The 12890-nt window shown below is 37.7% G+C and overlaps 1 protein-coding gene across 1 annotated transcript; it reads right to left on the bottom strand.

The window, feature by feature from the left end:
- Positions 1 to 1077: 1077 nt before the first annotated feature.
- Positions 1078 to 1995, bottom strand: LOC119825782 (olfactory receptor 2AJ1-like). The gene has a single exon (XM_038346890.1). It carries the CDS (start codon positions 1993 to 1995, stop codon positions 1078 to 1080), a length of 918 nt encoding a protein of 305 aa, XP_038202818.1.
- Positions 1996 to 12890: the final 10895 nt, after the last annotated feature.

Below are 12890 nucleotides of genomic sequence, written 5' to 3'. Positions count from 1 at the left end.
CAACAAAGGAGTGTTCAGTTATAAAATCCTAATATAACTCATTAAAACAGAGAGAGTAACAAATTTTTCATTAATTAAAATCAATATTATAAATGGCAATAATTTACCATCATTGCAAAACATATTACACTCCAATCATAGAGTATGAATGTTGAAAGTGCTACAAAGTGACAAGGGTTATCAAAATAAAGCAGTAAGCAGTATGAAATCAACAGAATCATGAAACTCGGCCAATGGGGTGGAGTCAGATCCCCTACATCTATAACCTTAGGGTTGGTTCACTCACTCTCATGGTGAGGGGTGGGGACCATATCTCCTGAGTGCAGGGCCAGCTCTCTTTCTGTAGTATTCAGCAAGGGGGAAGCTCAGCCTTCCCAGGGCCAGTTAAGTGCAGAGCACCAGGATGGCCCTCAGATGATTTCATCTCACATGGTTCCTAAGGCCTCCTGAGGTGACATAGGCCACACTGAGGTCTTTACAAAGAAAGCATCTGATACAGAAGAGGAATGTGCTTCACCCATCAATCCTAAGGACCACTCCTAACCTACAGTAGAATTACGACGAGCTAAAATGTATTATGATCATTGTAGAAGGTGTTACTGCAAAGACAAATTAGTACATTTCCAGGAATTATAACTTTATATGATGTCTTCTTTTAAATTACTTATTGATATTTATTCATGCAACAATGATTATTCAAAATATTGGATATAATATGTTTAAATTTTTCCTCAATTAAAATATTTTTAATCTGTTGCTACTAGAAAAATAAATTAATAAGCTTTAACAGGAATATTTATTCCTTTGCATTGCTTTGAAAATTGCTAGAATAGTTTGTAGACACCATATACACACATTAACAATTTTTTTCAGAACCTTCTTAGATGACATTTTTTGTTGCCTTATCACAGCATAGCATGACTTTACCATGAGGCAACTGAATATGGATATTGATATATACCTGTGCACAATTACACATTTTTCTCAAGTAAATGTATGAATCAAGCTAAAAAAAAGAGTTTATAAAAGACAAAAATTGCAGGTATTTTTCTATTCATTTTTATTCAGAAAATTACTTTAGACGATATTTTTCACAGCCCTGAGGACATCTTTATTCCTAAAGCTGTAGATTATGGGGTTGAGGCTGGGTGTCAAGATGGTGTAGAATATTGCCAGAAACTTATCCTGGCCTGGAGTGTGGTAGGAGCGAGGTCTCATATATGTGAAAATGAAGGGCCCATAGTACATTATGACGACAACCATGTGGAAGGAGCAGGTGGACAAGGACTTCTGTCGGGCTCCTGATTTCATTTGGAAGACAGTGAGGAGAATTTGCACATAAGATATAGAGATGATTGAAAATGGAATCAGTAAGAAAATGATGCCACTGACATAAACTCCTCGCTCATAGCGTGATGTGTCTACACAGGACAACTTCAACATGGCAGGGACTTCACAGAAAAAGTGATCAATAGCTCTTGAGTGACAGAAAGGAAAGTTGAGTGTTAAAGATGTGTGGACTATGGAGTTAAAAACCCCCACAAGCCAGGAACCTGCAGCCAGGAGCCCACTGGTGTTGTCCCTCATCAGCACAGGATAACGAAGTGGATGGCAAATGGCCACATATCGATCATAGGACATGGCTGCCAGGAGAAGGCACTCACCACCTAGCATGGTGAGGGACAGAAATATCTGGAAGCCACAGCCTGCAAAGGAAATAGTTTTGCTTCCTGAAAAAAAGTCAGCGATCATTTTAGGCACAATGTTGGAAATGTGCAAGATATCCATAAAGGAGAGATGGCTGAGCAGGAAATACATAGGAGTGTGGAGTCGAGAATCCTTATGAATTAGGAAGATGAGGAGGGCATTTTCTGTTATAGTCATAATAAAAATGAAAAATATAAATGAGAAAAACACCTGGCTTGTTTGGGAAGACGAGAACAATCCCAAAAGGATGAAGTCACTGCTGAAAGTTTGGTTCTCATGTTCCATCATGTCTCCTCCTATTTTACCTATAAAGAAATGGTTATTTAATTAGAAAAATAAGTAGCAAAGTCTTATGCTTACCTTTATGTGTGTTTACATAAAAAAATAGTTGACATATAATAGGTATTTACTATTAGGTGCCTCATAGAGGGTCTCAGAGTGGGTATATTATGCTAAGTATAAATTTATTTGGTTGAACAAATCATAATATTTAGTATGGAATGAACCTTTTTATACTTTTTATCTCATAGCTACAATTACTTGCATATGCTTTTCTTAAGTTCAGTCTTTTCTCAAATATACCTTTTATATCTGCACAACACATGTAGGCTACACTGGGGATTCCTGTTGGTTAGATTCTCTACCAAAGTTCTGCATAGAACCTGGGCATTGTAAAACCATTCATTAATTAACTGAAACCCAGGCTTTCCTATTGTTTTACATTCTGATCCACCCTGATATTTTTTGGGTTAAAAAAACCTGGGATAAAATTATTGAAGAAAGGAACAAAGAATAACATGCGTATAGGTTGCCTAGGTGGTTTCATGTTAAGTTTAACACAATGAAGGAAATTGTTCACAATTAGTTTTCTAAACATTCAATACTTCTTTCAAATATTCTGTGATTAAACAGCAGTGTGTATGTGTGTGAGAGAGAAAAGCAGAGAATGAGACAAAATTCTCAATATCTATAAAGTTCTTTTCATGAAAAATTATTTTGAATCTTTAACTTACATAGTCTATTATTAACACAGCTAGCCTGAGAAAGTGACTTAGCTTATCTACATGGGAAACCACATATATCATTCATTGTTCTTAAAAACTGGTGACACAGGCTGCACATAGCTTGTTACCAAACACTGGTCCACAAAACAGCACTACACATATAATCCTGTGTTTCTCATTCTTTCTGAACCCAATAGAATGTGACTAACTGATGCAGTTCTCCAGCTATAGTCCAGGAAGGTGGGAACTAAAACATCCTACCTTTCTCACTCCCCTTATATTATGTTCCAGCACACTATTAGCACATTCAAATGAAAGGTTATAGGAGCATAAAGCTGTGAATTCACTCTTCAGCAAATGAGCACATTCTCAATTGCAAGGACTGCTCCAGGTCACCAACAGCAACACCAATTATTGTATAAAAATTTAAAATATTGTTTTATATTAATTAATTGCCTGTCTCACTGATGAAAGATCCTATGTCTGTTGTACACCCTATAACTCCAATTAAAATATCATTGAAATATTTCTTCATACAGTAATCTTGGCTGAAAGAAAAGATATTCTTGGAATCTAGAGAAATGACTTTAAACTTTGTTGGTTCCATATATTTACTTTACCATCAGAACAAAAGCTGCATCAAGTGAGGTTTTGTTGCTATTTCAAGATGAGAAAAATGCAAAATATTGATCATGTACTTGGAAAGATTAACAAATTCCAGCTAGTGTAACAGAAATCAGGCTAAAGCTATCAGAGAACAAATGAGTTTTACTGGTAAACAAGTATGTGTTTTACACATAGAAAGATATTACACAAGTCTTATGACTAAGAGGCTGGTAAGAATGAAAATTTTACTGAGAACAGTTCGTACATAAGAAGAGATGTAAGAACCGGATATGGAGGGTCCGCAATACAAGAAGAGCCCCACTGCCTACCTTCTTAAGCACTGAGCCTTGAACACTCTTGCAAAGATAACTTTACTGAAAGGTAAAGTTTCTTACTCCTCAAACTTATTATAATAATATACCATCAATTCAACCCACATTTTACTAATTCTTGGAACATCAAGAAATTAAAATTTCTACCTTGAGAGCCTCTTAGATTGATGTTGCTTTAAGAAGGAGAAGGTGAAGAACAACTGCCCGAAGATAGGCCTGGCTATCATCACTCTAAACTTTAAATAGTAAATATTCCCTAAAAGTACCACTGACAGAATTGTGACTCCACAGTCTGTGGTCTTCTAAATGTCACATGGGTCGTAGTAGTATTGAGAAAGAACAGGAACACAAAGCCAATGGCAACATCAAAGTAACATCATCATATGGACACCCGAGTGTCTTCAAAGGTCCAGAAGGGCTGCACAGTTTCACCATGGCAACCAAGATCTGCACTGTGACTGTCCATCAAGAATCTGGAAATAATTGCTTTTAAGTGTAGCAGTTTTTACTAGAATAACAGTTTCATTAATCTTTGCCTTTCTAATTCTATTTATTTCTCAGTTTTTGTTAACAAACTAACACAGTGAGTAGCATTTTCCTTCACATTTCTCCAGTTAAAACTAATCAAAAAAATTAGACTTCCAATGTTCACATTTCTTCTAAATTATTTCAAATAATTGTTTTTGGCCTTGTACTTGTCTAAATGAAATAATTGCATTAATCAATTTCAAAAAGTCCAGATGATTTATGACAAAATTATAAATAAGCTTTAAAATAGATATAGTACACTATATACATAATTATGACAGAATGGGATAAATTTGTGAACAGAATTAATAGTAATAAAATATTATTAAGAAAAAATCACTAAATTAGGTTCAAAAGGTCTTGTAAGAGAATAGCAGCTATCAGTACCGATTATAATTGCTCACTCCTCTAAACACTTGTATTAGTGCATATACTTGGGTAGTCTTCAGACTGATGTTGTTCTAGTCTGTTGTACTCAAACCATGTAATTCTCATTTTGCATAAAGTAGAAGCTAAAGATATTCTATTATACAATCAATTTCCTGCCTCTAGAATCTTCACATGCTTAGTCTTAAAAGCCAACACTTCTTTTCTTAGTATGAAAATGAGTTTTGTTACATCTTATAATTTAAAAAAAAAATCATGGAATCTCCAAGCTTTATTTACTATTTCCAGTGAGTTATTTGTATTTTCACAATTTAAACTAGTTCCTGTCTTTCCCATAGTTTCATTACTTCTCCAGAAACTGTTTACCTTAATAATTCCAAGGAATTCAAGGTTTTCCTCTAAGTTTACATTAGAAACTTGTCTTCCCATAGGGCTTTATTCTTTCTGCAGAGAAGGTAATATTTTTCCACTCAGAAGCAGCCAACTTCCTCAGTACATGACACTCAGGCTGTAGGTGAGGTGTTTACATGAGTTTGTTTACTACTGCAGTCCTGGATTGGGACTAAACATAGTATATTCTAGTACATGATGAATCAACCCATGAATTTCTACAAGACCTAGTCCTCCCTCTTGCCCTCACTACTCAGGGCTTCGGAACATACCTGGTTTACCTCACAAAGCACACTTTATGCTGTAGGTATGGCAGTATAGGGGCAGGGCATCCTCACTCAGAATGCTGATCACTTGCATGTCTTAATAATAATACCTCTGCATACATGATGGACGATACCTCAATTCCAACAACCCCTTCAGATCAGCATGAACTGAACACTGCCTTTTGTATGCAAGGCAAAAAAATTGGAAGATATATAATCTTCTTGAAGTTCTTGGTGTGTGGTTTCTAGGAGAGAAAAAATGCCACCTTTTGATTGGGGAGCATTGGGAATTGGATTCCCTGAGAGTAGGCTGGTCAGGCAAATGTGGCTGGTATGGGAAAAATGGCTACATTGTAGCATTCCCTATAGTAAAACAGAGGGGTCTGAACACCACATCATCACAAATAAACTAAATATATAAATTAATGTAAAATTTTGGTAATATCATTGATTTAGTCATACTATTATGATCAAACTTTCTTCAACATATTAGAATTTCAAGCAATATTATAAACAACTCTTGTTTCTTAAAGTCTTACAGGATTTCTTGTTGTTGTTTTTGCTGTTAGAAAAAAAAGCCCAAGATTAGTAGCCCAAAGTTACCTAGAACACACTTTATAACCCAAGCTAGATTCAGCTTGTGACAATCTCCTGCCTCAGCCTCATAAGTACTACAATTACAGGGATGTCCACATAGACTCTTATAGCCATTATTTCACTTTTCAGACTACAACATGAGGCACATGGAGACTATGCAGCATTAATTTCCAAGGCTGTTTGGCTTTCTCCTGTGCAAGCCAGTCCTGTTTTATGCAGTCAGAGTCAAAATGAAGCATCATGTCCCCACAAACTTCACTGGGTCATTCAACAAATGAATCCATTTTTAACACCTTATTTTTTGGAACATAAGAGTAATCTGCTCTGCTCAGGTGTATGTTGTGTGAATGCTGCTGCATGTTGTACAGATATGTGGCTATTAAAATTGATCTTTTTTTGCTTGGCATAATTGTTCTACATTTTAATTTTTTCACTTTTTTAAAACAAATCACTTTTATTTATTTTTTTTCCTCATTTTTTTATTAAAGATTTCCATCTCTTTCCCACCTCCTCCCCCTTCCCTCCCCTCCCTTCCACCCATACCCCCACTCCACCCCTCTCCAAGACAAAGAGCCATCAGGGTTCCCTTCACTATGTTAAGTCCAAGGTCCTCCCAGCTCCCCCTAAGTCCAGGAAGGTGAGCAACCAAACTGACAAGGCTCACAGTGAGCCCGTCCATGCTGTAGAGTTCACCTTCATTGCCATTGTCCTTGGTTTCTCAGTCCTCCTCCACCGTCAGCCACATTCAGAGAGTCCAGTTTGGTCCCCTGTTCCATCAGTCCCATTCCAACTGGACTTGGTGGTCTCCCGTTAGATCTGTCCCACCGTCTCAATGGGTAAACGCACTCCTCACGGTCCTGACTTCCTTGCTCATGATCTCCCTCCTTTTGCTCCTCAACGGGACCTTGGTAGCTCAATCCGGTGCTCCTATGTGGGGCTCTGTCATTTTCTCCATCCAATGCCAGGTGAAGGTTCTATGGTGATATGCAAGATATTCATGACTATGGCAATAGGATCTGGACATTTCTGGCACCCTCTCCTCAGCTGCCCAAGGACCTAGCTGGGGGCGTCTTCCTGCACACCTGGGAAACCCTCTAGAGTCAAGTCTCTGCCAACCCTAGAATGGCTCCCTTAAGTAAGATATATAATTCCTTGTTCCCATATCCACCCTTCCTATATCCCAACCATCCTATTCCCCCAAGCTCTTCCCATCCTCCACTTCACACTTTTCTCGCCCCATCCTCCCTCCCCCCATCCAACCCCACCCCTATGTTCCCATTTTTTGTCCGGCAGTCTTGTCTACTTCCAGTATTCAGGAGGATAACTATATGTTTTTCTTTGGGTTCACCTTCTTATATAGCTTCTCTAGGATTTTTTACAAATTATAGGCTCGATGCCCTTTATTTATGGCTAGAAACCAATTATGAGTGAGTACATCCCATGTTCATCTTTTCGGGTCTGGGTTACCTCACTCAGGATGGTGTTTTCCATTTCCCTCCATTTGCATGCAAAATTCAAGATGTCATTGTTTTTTACAGCCGAGTAGTACTCTAATATGTATATATTCCACACTTTCTTCAACCATTCTTCCACTGAAGGGCATCTAGGTTGTTTCCAGATTCTGGCTATTACAAATAATGCTGCTATAAACATAGTTGAACAGATGCTTTTGTAATATGATTGGGCATCTCTTGGGTAAATTCCCAAGAGTGGGATTGCTGGGTCCTGGGGTAGGTAGATCCCAAATTTCCTGAGAAACTTCCACACTGCTTTCCAAAGTGGTTGCACAAGTTTGCATTCCCACCAGCAATGGATGAGTGTACCCCTTACCCCACAACCTCTCCAGCAAAGGCTATCATTGGTGTTTTTGATTTTAGCCATTCTGACAGGTGTAAGATGGTATCTCAACGTTGTTTTGATTTGCATTTCCCTGATTGCTAAGGAGGTTGAGCATGCCCTTAAGTGTCTTTTGGCCATTCGGACTTCTTCTGTTGAGAATTCTCTGTTCAGTTCAGTGCCCCATTTTTTAATTGGGTTCATTAGCATTTTAAAGTCTAGTCTCTTGAGTTCCTTATATATTTTAGAGATCAGACCTTTGTCTGTTGTGGGGTTGGTGAAGATCTTTTCCCAGTCAGTAGGCTGCCTTTTTGTATTAGTGACAATGTCCTTTGCTTTACAGAAGCTACTCAGCTTCAGGAGGTCCCATTTATTCAATGTTGCCCTTAATGTCTGTGCTGCTGGGGCTATACGCAGGAAGCGGTTTCCTGTGCCCATATGTTGTAGAGTACTTCCCACTTTCTCCTCTAACAGGTTCAGTGTGTTCAGATTGATATTGAGGTCTTTAATCCATTTGGACTTGAGTTTTGTGCATGGTGATAGACACGGATCTACTTTCATTCTTCTACAGGTTGACATCCAGTTATGCCAGCACCATTTGTTGAAGATGCTTTCTTTCTTCCATTGTGTGCTTTTAGCTCCTTTATCAAAAATCAGGTGTTCATAGGTTTGTGGGTTAAGATCTGGGTCTTCTATTCATTCCATTGGTCGACTTCTCTATTCTTATGCCAATACCAAGCTGTTTTCAATACTGTAGCTCTGTAATAGAGTTTGAAGTCAGGGATGGTAATGCCTCCAGAAGTTCCTTTATTGTATAAGATTGTTTTGGCTATCCTGGGTTTCTTGTTCTTCCATATAAAGTTGATTATTGTCCTCTCAAGATCTGTGAAGAATTTTGATGAGATCTTTAAGGGGATTGCATTAAATCTATAGATTGCCTCTGGTAGTATTGCCATTTTTACTATGTTGATCCTCCCAATCTAAGAGTAAGAGAGATCCTTCCATTTTCTGGTATCCTCTTCAATTTCTTTCTTCAAAGACTTAAAATTCTTGTGAAATAGGTCTTTCACTTCCTTGGTTAGAGTTACCCCAAGATATTTTATGCTATTTGTGGCTATCGTGAATGGTGACGCTTCTCTGATTTCTTTCTCTGCTTCATTATCCTTTGTATATAGGAGGGCGACTGATTTTTTGGAGTTGATCTTGTAACCTGCCAGGATACTAAAGGAGTTTATCAGCTGTAGGAGTTCTTTGGTGAAGTTTTTCGGGTCGCTTATGTACACTATCATATCATCTGCAAATAACGAAAGTTTAACTTCTTCCTTTCCAATTCGAATCCCCTTGATCCCCTTGTTTTGTCTTATTGCTATTGCTAGAACTTCAAGCACTATATTGAAGAGATAAGGAGAGAGTGGACAGCCTTGTCGCGTTCCTGAATTTAGTGGGATGGCCTTGAGTTTCTTACCATTTAATTTGATGTTAGTTGTCGACTTGCTGTAAATAGCCTTTATTATATTTAGGAATGACCCCTGTATCTGTAATCTCTCCAAGACCTTTATCATAAAAGGGTGCTGAATTTTGTCAAATGCTTTTTCTGCATCTAATGAGATGATCATATGGTTTTTATCCTTCAGTTTATTTATATGATGGATTACATTGATAGATTTTCGTATGTTGAACCAGCCCTGCATCTCTGGGATGAAGCCTACTTGATCATAGTGGATAATTTTTCTAATGTGTTCTTGGATTCTGTTTGCCAGTATTTTATTGAGAATTTTTGCATCAATGTTCGTGAGTGAGATTGGCCTGTAATTCTCTTTCTTGGTTGAGTCTTTGTGTGGTTTAGGTATCAGGGTAATTGTAGCTTCATAAAAGGAATTTGGCAATGACTGTTCTGTTTCTATATTATGAAATACCTTAAGGAGTATAGGTATTAGGTCTTCTTGGAAGTTCTGGTAGAATTCTGCATTGAACCCATCAGGTCCTGGGCTCTTTTTGGTAGGGAGGTTTCTGATAACAGTTTCTAATTCTTCGCAACTAACAGGACGATTTAGAGCATTTACCTGGTCCTGGTTTAACTTTGGTATATGGTATTTATCTAAAAAACTGTCCATTTCTTTTACATTTTCCAATTTTGTGGCATACAGGCTTTTGTAGTAAGATCTAATGATTCTCTGAATTTCCTCTGTGTCTGTGGTTATGTCCCCCTTTTCATATCTGATCTTATTAATTTGTGTGTTCTCCCTCTGCCGTTTGATTAGTTTGGTTAAGGGTTTGTCAATCTTGTTGATTTTATCCAAGAACCAGCTTTTTGTTTCATTGATTCTTTGGATTGTTTTCTGTGCTTCTCATTTGTTGATTTCTGCCCTCAGTTTGATAATTTCCAGTCTTCTACTCCTCCTAGGTCTGCTTCTTTCTTTTCTAAAGCTTTCAGGTGTGCTGTTAAGTCACCAATGTGTGCTTTCTCCGTTTTTTTTAAGTGGGCACTTAGTGCTATGAATTTTCCTCTTAGCACTGCTTTCATTGTCTCCCATAAGTTTGAGTATGTTGTGTCTTTATTTTCATTAAATTTAAGAAAGACTTTAATTTCTTTCTTTATTTCTTTCTTGACCCAGCTGTGGTTCAGTAGTTGACTGTTCAGTTTCCATGAGTTTGTAGGCTTTCTGGGGCTAGCATTGTTGTTGAATTCTAATTTTAATTCATGGTGATCCAATAAGACACAGATGGTTATTAATATGTTTTTGTAACTGTGGAAGTTTGCTTTGTTACCAAGTATGTGGTCAATTTTCGAAAAGGTTCCATGAGCCACAGAGAAGAAGGTATTTTCTTTCCTGTTTGGGTGGAATGTTCTGTAGATGTCCGTTAAGTCCATTTGTTTCATTACCTCTATTAAGTCTCTTAATTCTCTGTTAGGTTTCTGTCGAATTGACCTGTCCATTGGTGAAAGAGGAGTGTTGAAGTCTCCCACTATCAGTGTGTTTGGTTTGATGGCTGTCTTGAGTTCTAGTAATGTTTCTTTTATATAAGTGGGTGGTTTTGTATTAGGGGTATAGATATTCAGGATTGAGACTTCATTCTGATAGATTTTTCCTGTAATGAGTATAAAGAGTCCCTTTCCATCTCTTCTGATTGATTTTAGTTTGAAGTCAGCTTTGTTAGAAATTAGTATGGCCACACCCGCTTGTTTCTTAGGTCCATTTGCTTGATAAACCTTTTCCCAACCCTTTACTCTGAGTAGATGTCTGTCTTTGTGGTTGAGGTGTGTTTCTTGTAAACAGCAGAATGTTGGATCCTGTTTTCGTATCCAATCTCTTAGCCTGTGCCTTTTTATAGGTGAATTGAGTCCATTGATATTAAGTGATATTAATGACCAGTGGATGTTAACTCCGGTTGTCATTTTTTATTTGGTAGTAGAGATTGTGTGTTTCCTTTCTTTGCGATGTGCTGGTGATGGGTCGCTAGATGTCTGAGATATTTTGGGCAATGCTGGACTCCTTTTTTTGTGAATTTACTTCTATTACTTTCTGTAAGGCTGGATTTGTGGCTATGTATTGTTTAAATTTGTTTTTATCCTGGAATATTTTGTTTTCTCCATTTATAGTGAATGAAAGCTTGGCTGGGTATAGTAATCTGGGCTTGCATCTATGGTCTCTTAGTTTCTGCAAAACATCTATCCAGGACCTTCTGGCTTTCATGGTTTCCACAGAGAAGTCAGGTGTTAGTCTGATAGGTTTACCTTTATATGTTACTTGACCTTTTTCCTTTGCAGCTCTTAATATTCTTTCTTTATTCTGTATGTTTTGTGTTTTGATTATAATATGGCGAGGGGATGTTTTTTTTTGATCCAGTCTATTTGCTGTTCTGTAAGCTTCTTGAACCTTAATAGAAATATCTTTTTTTAGGTTTGGGAAGTTTTCTTCTATAATTTTATTAAATATATTTTCTGAACCATTGAGCTGTATTTCTTCTCCTTCTTCTACGCCTATTATTCTTAGGTTTGGTCTTTTTATTGTGTCCCAGATTTCCTGAATGTTTATTGATGAGAATTTGTTGGATTTGCTGTTTTCTTTGATCAGTGCGTTTATTTTCTCTATGGTATCTTCAGAATCTGAGATTCTTTCTTCTATCTCTTGTATTCTGTTGGTTATGCTTGTTTCTGTAGTCTCTGTTCGTTTGCATAGATTTTCCAAATCCAGCTGGCCCTCGGGTTGTGTTTTCTTCCTTGCCTCCATTCTATTGGAGCAGGGGACCTCCCACTGACCTGGGTGCAGTCAATTCCCGGTCCAGGCACCCAAACAGGCTGGGCTGTGGGATTTTGTGGCCCCAAAGATGGGAGGATGAAGCGGGGGGTGGGGGGTTCTGGATGCAAGCTGGGAAGGGACAGGACATCTTGCTTCTTCTGTGATAGGGTTGGGACTGCTGAAAGAACTTCCTTCTTCCCAGAATTCTCCTGTTCTCATTGACCTGCCTCTACTTCCTGCCTGATTGTCCCAGCTATACTTCCTGCCTAGCTACTGGCCAATCAGTGATAATTTAAAATGTAATTGACAGAATACAGATAATTGTCCCACACCACTTCTGCCTCTTAAAAAAAAAACAAGAACTCTGAATCTAATATCCTTTGTTTAGCTCTTTTCCTGACCATTAGTCATCACAATTTGTAACCAACATTCTAAACAAATGAAAATATCCATAGTCGATTTTGGGAGAATGTGGGCATAGTTTTCTAGACTACTTTCTGCTGGTTGGGGGCACTGATAATCTTATGGGAACCTAAGAAAATTTAGAATTATGATCAAGTCCTGACTGGAGTATCCTGTGAGACTTGATCAATTCAGGCAGCATCATGAATCTGTTCTGGATGTAGAACAGAGACGCCTGGGCCATCTGTTCCTGCTGGAGATTTCTCAGGTGGTCATTCTTGATCAAACCTGATTTTTCTTAACTGAGAATGAATCCATAGCTTTTTATTTTCTATGTAAACAGAACATATACCTCTTCTCCAAAGTAACATACCTCTTGACTTCAGTTTTGAAGTCAAGGTATTTTCAAAGTACCTACCTTGGAGTAATTCTGCAGGAATTATAAGCAAATATCTTTTAGCAGCTGTTGCTCCTTCCTCAGCATTCAAGCAATTGAAAGAGAACATAATAACATACAGTAACAAGACTCTCTGTGTATTTTTCATCTCCACGTGGCTTTATTTTAACCTCTATTTCTTTTATTTTTAATGTTTG

This window comes from Arvicola amphibius, chromosome 10 (genome assembly GCF_903992535.2).
Source record: "Arvicola amphibius chromosome 10, mArvAmp1.2, whole genome shotgun sequence".
Taxonomy (NCBI): domain Eukaryota; kingdom Metazoa; phylum Chordata; class Mammalia; order Rodentia; family Cricetidae; genus Arvicola; species Arvicola amphibius.
Note: the sequence above shows the minus strand (reverse complement) of the source record. Positions and strands in the feature narration are given on the sequence as shown.